The 16,629-nt window shown below is 42.2% G+C and overlaps 1 protein-coding gene and 1 non-coding gene across 12 annotated transcripts in view; both read left to right on the top strand.

Moving 5' to 3' along the window:
- The window catches only part of DIP2B (disco interacting protein 2 homolog B), a 265,307-nt gene that overhangs the window by 127,846 nt on the left and 120,832 nt on the right, over positions 1-16,629 (top strand). For all 11 annotated transcript variants that reach the window (XM_063610477.1, XM_055294834.2, XM_063610474.1 and 8 more), the window contains exon 2: positions 3,568-3,639. In XM_063610477.1, coding sequence (XP_063466547.1) covers positions 3,568-3,639 — 72 coding nt within the window. The remainder of the gene's footprint in view (positions 1-3,567; positions 3,640-16,629) is intronic.
- LOC129492372 (U6 spliceosomal RNA) lies at positions 11,786-11,889 on the top strand. The gene has a single exon (XR_008660833.1). It is a non-coding gene; the product is annotated as a U6 spliceosomal RNA (small nuclear RNA).

Below are 16,629 nucleotides of genomic sequence, written 5' to 3'. Positions count from 1 at the left end.
ACAGTTTCTGTATTTTACCAGGGAAACAGATGAAGGACCATTGTGATTAAATTTGTATAGTGTAGTAAGTAGTCATGATTGAAGTTTTAAAATATTTATTGTTTCTTGAAATAATGTTCATTGTAGAAAAATTAGAAAATAAGAGCAAGAAGGAAAAGAAACTATAAAACCATTTCATAATCTTGCAAGCCATAACTAACCACTGTTAATATTTTTGTGGGTAAACATGCACATCTTTCCAATGCATACACAGCAAAAAATTTTACATGCGTGCAAACACATTATTCTTTTTTTTTTTTTTTTTTTTTTTTGAGGCGGAGTTTCACTCTTGTTGCCCAGGCTGGAGTACAAGGGTGTGATCTCGGCTCACCGCAGTAACCTCCACCTCCTGTGTTCAAGCGATTCTCCTGCCTCAGCCTCCCGAGTAGCTGAGACTACAGCCACATGCCACCACTCCCAGCTAATTTTTGTATTTTTAGCAGAGACGGGGTTTCACCATGTTGGCCAGGCTGGTCTCGAACTCCTGACTTCAGGTGATCTACCTGCCTCGGCCTCCCAAAGTGTTGGGATTACAGGCGTGAGCCACCTCGCCCAGCTATTTTTCTTTTTTTTTCTTTTTTTCTTTTTTTTACCCCATCCAATGACCTATCAAAAATATTGTTCTTAAAAAAATTGAATATACTGTGTAAACCATCTTGTTAGCAAACATACACCTATGGACCATTCATTCTTAGAAAGATGTGTACTTTTGAGTTTATATAAATCAGGCTTATTTTTTAAAAATCAAACTCTACTAAAGTATATAAAACAGGCCAGGTGTGGCTCACACCTGTAATTCTAGCACTTTGGGAGCCCGAGACGAGAGGATTGCTTGAGCCCAGGAGTTCAAGACCAGCCCGGGCAACAAAGCGAGATTCTGTCTTGAGAAAAAATTTAAAAACTAGCCAGGCATGGTGGCACGTGGCTATAGTCCCAGCCACCTGGGAGGCTGAGGTGGGAAGATCCCTTGACCCCAGGAGTTTGAGGTTGCTGTGAGCTATGATCACACCACTGCACTTCCTCCAGCCTGGGTGATAGAGGGAGACCCTGCCTCCAAAATATATGTCTCTGCACACACACACACACACACACACAGACCGTGAAAGTCACCCAAGGATAAACAATTTAGTATATAACCTTCCAGATTATTTTCTGTATATGTGCAAACATACCTATTACTGTTTTTAAAAAAAATTTTAATTTTTTACAGAATCAGATTATATTATACCTACTGTTCTGCAGCTTGCCTTTTACACATAATGTATTACATCTCCTGGGGCAATATATTTGGATTACTTGCCCATTATTATATAGAGTTTTTCATCCTCAGCACTACTGGCATTTTGGGCTGGATAAATCTTTGTTGTGGGACGTCGCAGGTTGTTAGCAGCATCCCTGGCCTCTATCCCCTAGATGCCAGTAGCACCTCTTCTTCCATGGTGACAAAAATGTTTCCCAACATTGTCACATGTCTCCTGGGGGACAAAACTCTCCTAGTTGAAAGCCACTGATATAGATGGTCTATAATATAAGCATCTAGATTGCTGCCAGTTTGTTTTTTTACTGTAAACAGTAGAGCACAGGATACTCTTACTGATTTCTGTGCACGTGTGTGAATATTATCATTGAGTAAATTCTTAGGAGTACAGCTGCTGAATCAATTTTGATAGAAACTTGCAAATTACTCTAAGAGGATTGTATCATTTTATTTTTCAACTATATCCCAATGATTCCAAATCTCTCTTTCCTGAGTTCTAGATCCATAAAACCAATTGTTGATTAGCTATCTCTTCTTATGTGTCCCACAGGCCTGTCCTAAGCTTAACTCTTTTCTGCGACCTCACCAAACACACACCTCAAGCGAGAAACCAGCTCCACCCTACTTTCTTTCTTTTTTCCTGAGACAGAGTCTTGCTCTGTTGCCCAGGCTGGAGTGCAGTGGCATGATCTCGGCTCACTGCAACCACCACCTCCCGGGTTCAAGCAATTCTCCTGTCTCAGTCTCCTGAGTAGCTGGGATTACAGACATGTGCCACCACACTTAGCTAATTTTTTGTATTTTTAGTAGAGATGGGGTTTCACCATGTTGGCCAGGTTGGTCTTGAACTCCCGACCTTGTGATCCACCCACCTCGACCTACTGAAGTGCTGGGATTACGGGCATGAGCCACTGCACCTGGCCTCCATTTTCAACCAGTCAGCAAATCCTATGGTCTTCCTCTTAATTCATTCACTTCATTCACCCCTTCTACCACTATCTTTAATTCAAGCTACTACTTACTCTTACCCAGATCTCTGTAGTAGCACTGGACCAACATCTACTCCTTCTGGCTTTTAGTCTTGGTTCCTGACAACTCATTCTCCCAGCAAGGGTGAACTTGCTGCAGTGCAGTGTGAAGTCCTCTGCTCTAGCCCTTTTTATTAGTGATCCCTGCTTCCTCTCCACCATCCACTGCAGCATTGGAGGCCAAGACCAACAGCACCTGAAATTTGTCACCCTTGATTGCAAATTTGTATACATCAGACATGCTTTTTTCCCCTAATAAGTGGATATTAAAATTTTGAATGTTTAAAGTACTTTTAATACTACAATTTGACTTTTTTTCCTGTTTTATATATTAGGTTCTATGTAAGGCTTCACAGTAAATAAAGTTATCTCTTATTTTAAAAGGTTCTTTTTCAGAAAACAGTGCTCTGTCATGTCACCTCACCACATATCTTTCATCCCTCAGCTTTAAATCACTCATTCTCCCTTAACATCCTCTTGTTTCTCTGCATTTCCTGTTCCTTTTAACCCTACTCTCTACTCATCCATCTATTTCCGTTTCCTTAGTACCTAGTCCATTTCTTGCCACTTCAACTACAGATTTTCTCCTGTATTTATCAGTTTATCCTTATTGCATTTGTTGTATATGCACTAATTTGTGCATCGTACATACTTTTAAATTTAATCTTGTGGAAAAGAGAGCCACATGAATAAATAAGACAAAGCATTGAACCAAGGGGAGAGGATGTGGGAATTCCAGTCCCAGGTTCCAGCACAGGTGTTAGGGTACAGAAAGTCCTTTTAATTATCCCATCCAGAGCCTGAACTTTGTCTTCTCTTACTTTTATGTGGTTCTATATAGCAATATAAATGAATACCTCAGAAACCAGTTGTACTCATTTGGTAAATTGAAACTTCAGAGAGAAATCGTTATCAGCCTTGCCGCATTCCATTTTGGGATATCTTAAATACCAAGGAAGCTAGGGATGCCTAGGAACTTGGGGATCTCTGTCATGGTATACAACATATTGCTATGCAAGATAGGTTTTGGGACAAGCTCTACAGTATTCTACAGGAAGTCAGCTCCAAGCCTGTGGGAAATCATACATAGCAAAATCCTTGGCAAAGAACCATACATCCCCCCACCAACCCCCTGCCTCTATATGGGGTAGTTCTATAACTCTGTAATTGATTATATTTTTACAGTGGAAAACCACAGAGTAAGAATAATGCATAACCTATTTCTGTTTCTTGCTATTTTAGGGGACATCACCCAGAAGGGCTATGAAAAGAAAAGGTCCAAACTCCTATCTCCTTACAGCCCGCAGACACAAGGTAGGCAATAAAAAATGGTTTCAACTTTTTCAGTATTTTTACACCAAAAAGGTGCTGTCTTAAAGACCTCTATCTTTTGTTTGTTCCTGTTTTTCCCTCCCTTCCACACCAGGGGAGAGAAAAAAACGGAAGGAAAGAAAGGAGGAAATGAATCTTAATGAGCATCTGCTGTGTGCTAGGCACTTTTAAAAATACCTAAGGTCATCAGATAATTTACACAGAACTTGGGAGGTAGTGTGTGAAAGACTATGCATAACTGAGATGATTCCATGGCAGAAAATTCCAAGCCATGGAAAAACCACATCGTATTTATGATGGTGCACAAACCGTGATGAAGAAGAGCAAGAGGGAGGAAGGAAGGACAGATCCCGTATTGAATGGCAACACTTGAGGATTGGGGGGTAAAACCCTAAATGAAATTGTAGATTTATTCAAAGCCAGACTTACTGCTTCTATAGAGAGACTAGCACATTGTTTATATATCAGAAAGTCGGGCCGGGCGCGGTGGCTCACGCTTGTAATCCCAGCACTTTGGGAGGCCGAGGCGGGCGGATCACAAGGTCAGGAGATCGAGACCACGGTGAAACCCCGTCTCTACTAAAAAATACAAAAAATTAGCTGGGCGTGGTGGCGGGCGCCTGTAGTCCCAGCTACTCGGGAGGCTGAGGCAGGAGAATGGCGTGAACTCGGGACGCGGAGCTTGCAGTGAGCCAAGATTGCGCCACTGCACTCCAGCCTGGGCGAAAGAGCAAGACTCCGTCTCAAAAAAAAAAAAAAAAAAAAAAAAAAAAAATATATATATATATATATATATATATCAGAAAGTCCTGAGTTAATTTCATGCTTAATTCCAAAGGGGTTGCCATAACCTTTGCCTCTAAGCAAGGCTGTCTCTAAATAATCATCATATTTTTAAAGTTACTCAGATTGCGGGATTTCCTTTGATAGCCTATTTCTGCTTATATCACTTTTAGTATAGGGTGTTTTGTCTTTATTTCTGATTTTCTGCAACCTTCAACCAAAGTGTGTTTCTGGAAGCCTGTTCATTGTGGAACTAATAGCTTTTTTTTTTTACTGAATTATAAATACCATGAGGACTTTGTATCTCTCACAGTTCTCATAGTAAGCTTTGCACGTGGTTTATGGTCTATAAATATTTGTTGAATGAACAGTGGAATAAATAAATAAATAATGGTGGTATACCGATATATTTCTTTGACGTGTTTATTTCCTGTATTGTTCTTGGAAATACCTTCATAGAGAAACTAGTAGGGCAATATACTGACAGCTAATTTAAGATATCTCAATGAATAGGTGTATGTAGAAATGAATTGAGAGAGAAGAGGTGGAAATTGGGCCAGCGACAGCTAATGAAAAGCCAGCGTTTGCTGAGCAAGGCATGACCTAGGGGTTGAGGAGGTTACCTTGATTTTTTTTTATTGTGGATCTGGCCCATGCCTCTGAAGGCCCTGAGATTTACTTGAGTCACTTGGTGTAAAAGCAATAGCTCAACAAGAGGTATAACTGTAAAAAGGACCACAATTTGTTATCCGTAGTCAGGCTATGCAGAAACCAAATCATGTTCAAAAATCAATTTATTAATTTACTATGAGAAATTTTTTTTTTTAAAGACAGAATCTTGCTCTGTCACCCAGGCGGGAGCGCAGTGGTGCGATCATGGTTCGCTACAGCCTCAGTCTCCCAGGTTCAAGTGATCCTCCTGCCTCAGCCTCCTGAGTAGCTGGAACTACAGGTGTGTGCCACCACACCCAGTTAATTATTTTTTGTAGAGTTGGGGTCTCACTTTATTGCCCAGGCTGGTCTTGAACTCCTGAGCTCAAGCAGTACTGCCACCTCAGCCTCCCAGAGTGTTGGGGTTATAGGTGTGAGCCACCACGCCTGGCCTACTATGAGAAATCTGTATGGTTAGCACATTCTTGCCCCATGGGCAAGCCTATAATGGGAACCAAATCATTTGCTTAGTGAGCATGGATTTGATGAATCAGTTGTTTAATTGCAGTAGGCCAAGAGAATGTGGCATATCCCTCCCCCAGTAGGGATGGCCTTGCAGGTGACCTCACAGGGGAAATAAAGGCATACGATGACAACTCCTTCAACTTCCTGATGCCACACTTCCCACATCTGTGCCCTTCCATGATTACTTCCTTCCGTCTGGTTAAAAAGATTATCTGTTCCTCCTGGCCAAGGGCAGTCCTTCTACCCATGCTTCAGATCCCAACCCCTCCTCCTTTTCCCCAAACCTTATACTATCCAGTGGCACCAAGGATAGGGCAGTGAGAGCAGTCTACCTGCGTGCAGTCAGTAAGGCACACAGGATCTGTAGAGAACTTAAAAAGCAATGATGGGCCGAGCATGGAGGCTCACGCCTGTAATTCCAGTACTTTGGGAGGCCGAGGCGGGTGGATCACCTGAAGTCAGGACTTCAAGACCAGCCTGGCAAACGTGGTGAAACCCCATCTCTACTAAAAATACAAGAATTAGCTGGGCGTGGTGCCGCACACCTGTAATCCCAGCTACTCGGGATGCTGAGGCAGGAGAATTGCTTGAACCCAGGAGGCAAAGGTTGCAGTGAAGCAAGATCATGCCACTGCACTCCAGCCTAGGCCACAGAGCAAGACTCCGTCTCAAAAATAAATAAATAAATAAATATATATATATAAAGCAATGATGAAAACGACAAAAAATTGGTCTGCTTTTTACTAAAAAGTATCACTGTGTGTAGCAATTCTAAATGCTGTAATAAAGACCTCTCCTGCTGAGGCAGACAGCTGCATTGCCCCCTTGGTATGCCATTGCTGTCAGGTTCTCATCTCTATCGTACAGTCATTCTCTCTGTCTCGTACAGTCACTGTCTCTCAGCTATATTCGTCCCTCAGCAGTTCATCATGCTTATTACTATTTAAAAAAAAAAAAAATCCAGCCTGGCACGGTGGCTCACACCTGTAATCTCAGCACTTTGGGAGGTCGAGGTGGGCGGATCACAAGGTCAGGAGTTTGAGACCATCCTGGCTAACACGGTGAAACCCCATCTCTACTAAAAATACAAAAAAAAATTAGCCAGGCGTAGGTGGTGCACGCCTGTAGTCCCAGCTACTTGGGAGGCTGAGGCAGGAGAATGGTGTAAAACCTGGGAGGCGGGGCTTGCAGTGAGCCGAGGTTGCACCACTGCACTCCAGCCTGGGAGACAGAGCAAGACTCTGTCTCAAAAGAAAAAAAAAAAAAAAATTCCTCCATTTACTTGTCAGCCACTTCCATTTTTACCCTCTTTTGTTGCCCCTTTCTAATCAAACTGCTCAGAACTGTCTATACTTACACTATTTTCTCAAATGCTCACTTCTCAGGCCATTTTAGTTGCTTCTGGAGCTATTGCCATCTAATCTCAGTAGTATCCAGCACGCTGTCTCTCAAAACTCTTATTTTGAATCTCTCTTCTTATCTTCTTTTCTTTCATTCTTGTTTTTGTTTTGAGCAGGGTCTGGCTCTGTTGCCCAGGCTGGAGTGCAGTGGTGTGATCTGGGTTAATTGCAACCTCTGCCTCCCAGGCTCAAGCGAGCCTCCCGCCTTATCCTCCCAAGTAGCTGGGACTACAGGCATGAGCTCCCACACCCAGCTAATTTTTGTATTTTTTTTGCAGAGACAGGGTTTTGCCATGTTGTCCAAGCTGGTATTGAACTACTGAGCTTAAGCAATCCACCCGTCTCGGCCTCCCAAAGTGCTGGGATTACAGGCGTCAGCCACCATGCCCTACCCACTCTTCTTATTTTCTTACCCTTCACTTCCTGCTGCTCCTAGTCTTTCATACAGGTTCATTTTTGTCTGTTAAATGTTAGATTTCTCAAGTTAAGGACCAAGACCTCTTGCCTTCTCACACCATATCAGTGGTTCTCAAATTGTAGCAAGCCCTCAGAATCACTGGAGGGCTTGTTAATACACAGACTGCAGGGCCCCATTTTCAGGGTTTCTGATTCATCTGGTCCAAGGTGAGGCCCGAGAATAAGCATTTTTGTTAATTTCCCAGGTAATGTTGAGCTTGGTGGTCCAGGGAGCACACTTTGAGAACCAATGCTGTATCTCTCTAGATTATTTCAGCCACACCTGTGACTTTAATTATCATTTGAATTCAGGTAACTCCTAAATATGTATCTTCAACTCAGATCTCTTCCGAGCCCCCATCCATAGATCCAACTGCATACTTAACATCTCCACTTATCATCTCCACTTATATACCTTAAAGGCATCACCATTTCAACATATCCAAAATTTAAATTTATGACTTCTGCACCCTGCCTCTACCATTACTAACCCCTCCCTGCATGCATTCCCCAGAAAACCAACTACACCATCCAACCTGCTCCTGTGCTTCTAGTTTTCCCTTCTGAGTGAATACAACTCACGTTCATAAGCCCAGCAAGTTACAGGCTTAAAAGTCATCCTCAACGTCCCTATCTTCTTTCCCTTCTTTTGTTACCAAGCCCTATCAGTTTTCTGTTTCTTCTTGAGCCAGTTTTGGTAAACTTAATTTTTTTTTTTTTTTTAAATGAGACAGAATCCTTGCTCTGTCGCCAGGCTGGAGTGCAGTGGTGCGATCTTGGCTCACTGCAACCTCCACCTCCCAGGTTCAAGCGATTCTCCTGCCTCAGCCTCCCAAGTAGCTGAGACTACAGGCATGTGCCACCACGCCCAGCTAATTTTTGTATTTTTAGTAGAGACAGGGTTTCACCATGTTGGCCAGGGTAGTCTCCATCACTTGACCTTGTGATCCACCTGCCTCGGCCTCCCAAAGTGCTGGGATTACAGGTGTGAGCCACTGCACCCGGCCAAACTTAATTTTTCTAGGAAATTGTTTTGTTCAGTTTTCAAAGTCATTTATAATATTCTCTTTATTGTTAAACCCTCTGCTTTATGTTGCTTGTCTCCCCTTCCCTCTCCTCCCCTCTTGTCTGTCTTCTTTTCTCTCTCTCTGACAAATCTGTGGATTTGTCAGTTTTCCATGTAATTCTGTCAAGTTTTGCTTTATATGTTTTAAAGCTATGTTATTAGGTACATTCAAATTAAGAATTATCATCTTCCTTGTAAATTGATTCTTCTTTCATGAGTAACTGTGTTTGTCCCTATGGTGTTTTTTATCCTAAGTCTTTAAAAAACAAATCTAAACATAGTTATTAGGCATCTTAATTCTCTTAAAGGACACAAGGACTTTAGAATGCTTTGATGTTGATCACCACCACAACTTCTTTTTTCTTTTTTTCGAGACAGAGTTTTACTCTTGTTGCCCAGGCTGGAGTGCAATGGCGTGATCTCGGCTCACCACAACCTCTGCCTCCCCGGTTCAAGCAATTCTCCTGCCTCAGCCTCCTGAGTAGCTGGGATTACAGGCATGTGCCACCATGCCCAGCTAATTTTGTAGTTTTAGTAGAGACAGGATTTCTCCATGTTCGTCAGGCTGGTCTCAAACTCCTGACCTCAGGTGATCCACTCAACTCAGCCTCCCAAAGTGCTGGGATTACAGGTGTGAGTCACCATGCCTGGCAGTCCACCACTTCTTATCTTACATTTTAGTATCACCTTTATTTTCATATGCCTTCAACTATCAGTTACTGTTTTATGTAGTTAACAATAGTTACTATCCATTTCTTTTTTTTTTTTAAGACAGAGTCTCGCTCTGTCGCCCATGCTGGAGTGCAGTGGTGCAATCTCGGCTCACTGCAAGCTCCGCCTCCCGGGTTCACGCCATTCTCCTGCCTCAGCCTCTCCGAGTAGCTGGGGCTACAGGCGCCCGCCACCACGCCCAGCTAATTTTTTTGTATTTTTAGTAGAGATGGGGTTTCACCGTGGTCTCGATCTCCTGACCTCGTGATCCGCCCGCCTCGGCCTCCCAAAGTGCTGGGATTACAGGCGTGAGCCACCGCGCCCGGCCACTGTCCATTTCTTTACTATTCCTTCTTCTACCTCACTCTTTCTCAGGTCAGTTTCCTCCTCCTTCTTCTTTTCTTTTCTTTTTTTTGAGACAGGGTCTCACTCTGTTGCCCAGGCTGGAGTGCGGTGCTGTGATCTTTGCTTACCGCAACCTCCATGGACCTCCTGGGTTCAAGCGATTTTTTTTTTTTGAGACGGAGTCTCCCTCTGTCACCAGGCTGGAGTGCAGTGGCCTGATCTTGGCTTGCTGCAACCTCTACCTCCTGGGTTCAGGCGATTCTCCTGCCTCAGCCTCCCGAGTAGCTGAGATTACAGGCGCCTGCCACCACACTCAGCTAATTTTTGTATTTTTAGTAGAGACGAGGTTTCACCATGTTGGCCAGGATGGTCTTGATCTCTTGACCTTGTGATCCACCCGCCTCGGCCTCCCAAAGAGCTGGGATTACAGGCATGAGCCACCGCGCCCAGCCCTGGTTCAAGCGATTCTTGTGCCTTAGCTTCCCCAGTAGCTGGGATTACAGGTTTGTGCCACCACGCCCAGCTAATTTTCATATTTTTAGTAGAGACGGAGTTTCACCATGTGGCCCAGGTTGGTCTCGAACTCCTGGCCTCAAGTGATCTGCCTGCCTCAGCCTCCCAAAGTGCTCAGATTGCAAGCATGAGCCACTATGCCTGGCTCAATTTTCTTCTTCTTAAAGCACATTTTTTAGTAGCCAAATACTTTAGTGAGGGTCTCTCTGTGGTAAATTCTTTCATTTTGTGTTTTTCACTTTATTTGACCATTTTGTTCATTAACAATGTCCTTCCCAAAAAGGGGTGGATTGTAGGGTTGGGTAATTTATGTTATATAGATTCCGTGTCAAAAGAAAAGATTACCCTTTGGCATATTTACCCCATATATCTTTGTAAATTTTGAAGGAAGCCATTTAATTTGACTTTTTTTTTTTTCCTAAATAGAGAGAAGGTCTCACTATGTGGCTCAGGCTGTTCTCGAACTCCTGAGCTCAAGTGATCCTCCTGCCTCCGCCTTCCAAAAGTGCTAGGATTACAGGTGTGAGCTACCACACCCTGCCTAGTTTGACTTTTTAAATGGCATTGGAATGCAAATTTAAGCTTTATTAAACTTTATTAAAGTTCAGTAGAGTCAGACTGGGTTCAGTGGCTCACGCCTGTACTCCCGGCACTTTGGGAGGCCAAGGTGGGCCTGAGGTTGGGAGTTCGAGACCAGCCTGACCAACATGGAGAAACCCCATCTCTACTAAAAATACAAAATTAGCCAGGCATGGTGTCGCATGCCTGTAATCCCAGCTACTTGGGAGGCTGAAGCAGGAGAATCGTTTGAATCTGGGAGACAGAGGTCGCAGTGAGCCGAAATTGTGCCACTGCACTCTAGCCTGGGTGACAGAGCAAGACTCAGTCTCAAAAAAAAAAAAAAAAAAAAAAAGGTAACATTCTCACTACTTTTTATTTATTATTATTTTTTTAATTATTTTTGAGACAGAGTCTCGCTCTGTCACCCAGGCTGGAGTGCAGTGGCATGATCTCGGCTCACTGCAACCTCCACCTCCCGGGATCAAGTGATTCTCCTGCCTCAGCCTCCTGAGTAGCCAGGATTACAGGCATGTGCTACCACACCTGGCTAATTTTTGTATTTTCAGTAGAGACAAGGTTTCACCATGTTGGCCAGGCTGGTCTCAAACTCCTGACCTCAAGTAATCCGCCTCCCTTGGCCTCCCGAAGTGTTGAGATTATGCCTGAGCTACTGCACCTGGCCTAATCACTAGTGTCTTTTTAAATAAAAAGTTAATACTACAACATTTTTTTACTGGGATTATTATGTGCACATGCTCCTTACCTAAAAATGTAATGAGTGATTTTTTTTCTTTAAAAAAAAAAATTAGAGACAGGGTCTTGCTATGTTGCTCAGGCTGGTCTCAAACTCCTGGGCTCAAGCGATCCTTCTACCTCAGCCTCCTAAAGTTCTGGGATTACAGGTGTGAGCCACCTCTCCCTGCCTTGTGAATGATTTTTTTGTGTGTGTGGAATTGATCTGTAGTTATCTTGGGTTGCATATTTGTGTATATTTTATATTTCTTTTCTCAAATGTTACATAAATCTTTAAAACAGGACTTCAGAAAAAATTAAGTGTGACAGGAAATATGGAAGATAATGCAAGTTTGAAGAAAATATTTGAGTAGTAAGTAATGGAGTGCTTGCTTTGGCAGTACATATACTAAAACTAGAACAATATAGAGATTAGTATGGCCCCTGTGCAATGATGACATGCAAATTCATGATGCATTTCATCTTTTTAGAACATTAGACCCGAGTAACATGTCATTGTATAAGGAAAAATAACATGCAAAAAATAAACCTAAAAAGGAAGTAGTAGAAATTTAGTATGGACAAGTTTGGTTAATATTAAGCATGGCTGGCTGGGCTCAGTGGCTCATGCCTGTAATGCCAGCAGTTTGGTTGGCTGAGGCAGGATGATCACTTGAGACCAGCCTGGGCAACATAGTGAGACATCATCTCTACAAAAAAATCAAAAAATTTGCCAGGTGTGGTGGTGCACACCTGTGGTCCCAGCTACTCAGGAGGCTGAGGCAGGAGGATTGCTTGAGCCTGGGAGGTTGAGGCTGCAGTGAGCCGTGATTGTGCCACTGCATGCCAGCTTGGTTGACAGAGTGAGACCCTGTCTCCAAAAATAAGAAAAACTAAATTCAGTATCATCATAGGGATTAGGTTCTAAAGTCACTGTATGGCAAAAATCTGCTTCAAAATTACCCTAAAAAATCACTTAAACCTCCCAGCATTGGAACTGACAGTTGTTTCTTTAGTTAAACAAGACCCATACCTTATCTGGTATTTAAGGGCCATGCTGTCTTAACAATAAATTAAAATTTATAAGATTATAGATGAAAAATTCAGGGCCTCAGAACGCTCCCACTTTGAGAGGCATGAGAGAAATGAAGATACGGCAGATTCACACCTCCCATCTCCTCATTCTGAGCTGTCTGCTCTTTGAAAGGAATGGCCCACAGAACATCTTTGAGTAGTTGGAAGCCACTGTGGCCAAGTATAAAGCTTCCCACATGCCTCAATTAGCAGACTTCCAGGGAGAAGCGGCCAGGAAATTGACTCTTTCTTTTGGCCCAAAGAATTGAAGTTTCAAACCACACGCATTCTAACTTCTCTGTAAATTAGTCACTCTTGGCCACTCTTGGAGTTGCAGGAAAATGGAAGATTTTGTGTAGAAAGGCACCCTGTGCTGGTCCTGTGTTCCAATCTTTAAGATACTTTGGATACAAGTAACTGATAATTCTAATTAATAGAAAAAGAGTTCATTCTAAAGTTACAGGGGTTACTGACAAAATCTAAGGACAGTATGTATTTACTGAGTGCCTACTGTGTTCCAAATACTGTTTCGACACCAAGGAGACAGCATGGGACAAGACACTGCCCAGAACCTACCTGGCTTGCTCTGTCACTCTACTTAGGGGTTTGTTCAATTAGGGAAGTCCTGGAGAGGCCCTCCTTGACCAGCCCTATAAATAGTCCCCACTTCCATTATCTGAGTTGCATTTTAAAAGAGCTGTCTTTGGCCATCCCATAGATTGTGGTCTGTTTGTGTGTCTTATTCACCTACTGGAGGAACATTATTTTTTATTTTTTTTATTCTTCATGTCCCCAGTTTCTAGCATTAGTGCCTGATATATAGTAGATGTTTTATAAATGTTTGCAGAACTAAAAAGAAAGAGCATTTAGGATTTCTGGCATTTTCTTGAGTAAACATCTATGAAGATAAAAGTGTTAGGTAATACAAGAAGCAGGGCATTCTACACGTTGTAGAGTGGTCTCTTGTAGATTGATCCTGGCAACTTGTCTCCACCCTCAATAGCTCTTTTAATTTAGACCTACTAAAACCTCAAGAGGCTGTGCAGAGTATATCAATTCTCAAATGATATTTCTAGCATTTCTTTAATTTTTAAATGAAGTTGGTGCATCTATTTTAAATAGTACTACAAGATTTATAACTTATAACAGAAATGAGCAGAAAGAAAAGGAGAGGCAGGATACTGCTCATTTTGTTTTGTCTTACTGTATTTGAGATTATTTGTGACCTTTGTGTATTTGATTTTCTTCCTTCATCCTGTGACTTGCTTCCGTCTTTCACTTCATTTTTGAAGTGAATTGTGTTTATCTCCTGCTTCAGAATAAGATCTTACCTTTCACATTTTCTTTCTTGACCTATGTTTCTGCATTGTTTTTTCCCCCAGACTCCTGCCTACTTATTTTTTAGGGAAAAATAATAAGTTTATGAAGATAGTTATTAATATTTGTTGATGTTCTTTAGCTTGTCTTGATAAGAAGTTCTGGTGACCCAAAGGTTTTTCCCAAACGTGAATTCCTTTTGTGATTGCTGCTTACTGTGCTGAGTGGCAGTCCGCGGTGTTCCAGTTCCTATAAGTACACTGCACTTGGCAGCTGCTCCGTGCCCCTTTCATCACAGTTCTTCTAGGTTCAGTCCTGCCTTTGAAGTTGTTCAAGGGTGCACGTGTGACCAAGTTAAAATGAAACAAAGGAAAACGCTTGTGTTTTATTCTCTCTCTCAAGCCTCTAATAATGCCTCCTGGAGTAGTCTGTAACCCTGTTTTCCTTAATGTCCTTGTGTAAGTATATGAAGATAGTGAGAGGCACACATTTTTGCATACAACTTATATGAATTGGAGATACACAAATAAGCAGGATTTTTAGGTAAACTTTAAATGGCTATCTCAACATTTTTGTGTTTATTTTTCCCAGCCAGCTACTATTGTCGGTGGAGGTGAGGAGACAGACAAGATCTTAATTATTTATTTTAATTAAAATACTAAATGCTTGCAATATGAAAGACCAAGGACCAGTTACTATAGAAAATACAAGATGATTAAGACCAGCCTCTGACCTCAAGTTATTTACACTATAGCAGGAGAGATGACAGTTACACAAATGAGGATCATAAAAGAGAGTAGAATAAGTACTGTAAGAAAGCTCTAAACAAAGTACTGTGGAAATTCAAAGGGACGTGAACCTAAAACCAGTTTTTGAAATCAGGAACAGCATTTTGGAATGCCACAGAACATTTCCAATTACAAATACTCAGTAGGCAGTGTACCTCTGTGTATGTATGTATGCATAGGGTTTGAGGAGTGGAATCTATTTTGTTTTATCTGTCTCATTTTGATTTAAAAGTTCCTTCCCAAATGAGGCTCATAGCATAATGGAAAGAACATAGAATCTTTTTTCCAGTCCCCGTTCTGCTTTCATTTGTTTGGTTTGAATGGTATTAGAATCACTATGAATTGGAGCACACATTGCAGTTATATCTGCCCCCATATATCTCATCAGAAGGAAGTCCAGTATTTTCCTCTTGGGGCTTCTTTTTACTCCTAAGTTGTCTGAGAACCCTCAGGGATTATATAGGCAGTGCAAAAGGAGAGGTGGTAGATCCAGCTTTCACACCCAAAGGGGAAAGATCCCCACAGTTTGCTGTTTGCTTTCCATCATCTCACCGGGTGCTGCTGAAAAACTGGTCCTCACTGTGTGACCAGCCAGTAATGCTGAACCTGTTCCCTGCATCAGCTACTCTGATGCGTTATGGAGGAGGAGCCAGGTACTCTGCTTGGACTCCCGGAGCAGAGCTCCTGATGTTGGCTCTTTTAGCTTCATGCACTGTCATTTTCCTGATGTCAAGTGGCCAGGGAAGCTCTGGGTCAGGATCTGTTCAGACACCTACCACTTTACAGCCCCGGAGCTCCCAACCCATTCTCCTTACAGAGTCTACCCCTGGAAAACAGGCAGGTGGCCCCTTTTCCAGACATGAGACACCAGCACTCTCATTCCTCTCTTGCCTTCTCTAGGCGGTGAGGTTAATCACCGACCCTTCAAAGGAAGACTTTCATCAATTACTCACAGCTGCTCTAGCCTTTCAATTAAGGTACATTTACCCATCCTTCTTGGATGGTGTGGGAGTGAGGGCCCTATAATGATTCAAGGTGATTATTGGTTCCCTCTCACTGTGGAATCTGTGACGAGCATCCTGCTTCGTTAATAGTATCTATCACATGGTGCTGTTGTGAAGACATAATGAGATGGTAATAGGCAAGAGCCATGGAAATATTATTATCATTGATATTCTGTCATTTCCTGTAAATCCCTTCAAAGGCTGCCCACTAGGCTTAGGACAGGTGACCTGATGCCACTTTTCTAGTCCAGTGTCATTTTGTAACTCTCTACCCTTTTGCTGTATCTTTAGCGTCACTGGTCTTAGACTTGTCAAGGCTTTTCTCCCTCACTGGGATTCTACAAACACCATGCTTTTGAATAAAGTGGCTTTTCCTTCTCTCTGCCTAGTTAAGTTTTGCATCACTGTCTCCTTTCAACATTCATCTTCCCTGAAACTCTAATACAAGTTAAATCCTCATTATGTGGGCTGGGAGACCCTTGTTCTTTTCCTCCTTAGCACGTATCACAAGGTCAAAGGTATACACATGGTGACCACTTGTTTAATGTGTTTCTTCTCTGGACACTAGCACCAAGAACAGTAGGCATGTCTGCTCTGTTCAACTCCCAGAAGTTGAACTATTAGGTTCCTTGGTTCTCAGAGCCCATCCTGTTTCACTCTGTTACTCTTGCAGGTGAGAATATCTGTTAAATCGTAAGCAGAATTAAAAGATAACATGTGGAGACTGGTGGCTTCCTTCCATCTTCCTGAGTGGAAGTGTGTAGTTTTTTGCTACTAAATACCATTTTTTTCAGATTATCATCCTTACCATATTCGAACAATAGAAACGTATTAGACTCTGATGTGTTTTTCTGCCAAGGAACAATAAATTATATACATATTGATCATTGAGAAGGAAGGCTTTATGTTTTTGAACCTAAAATGTGTACTTTTTATTGTTACTAAACCATTTAACTTCACTATTTAAACATAATGGTGACCTCTAGTGGATATTCTGCATAACAGACTGAAAGATCAGAAACCCCCGAACTGAAGCTCTTGCTTTG

This window comes from Symphalangus syndactylus, chromosome 10 (genome assembly GCF_028878055.3).
Source record: "Symphalangus syndactylus isolate Jambi chromosome 10, NHGRI_mSymSyn1-v2.1_pri, whole genome shotgun sequence".
Classification (NCBI taxonomy): Eukaryota; Metazoa; Chordata; class Mammalia; order Primates; family Hylobatidae; genus Symphalangus; species Symphalangus syndactylus.
Note: the sequence above shows the minus strand (reverse complement) of the source record. Positions and strands in the feature narration are given on the sequence as shown.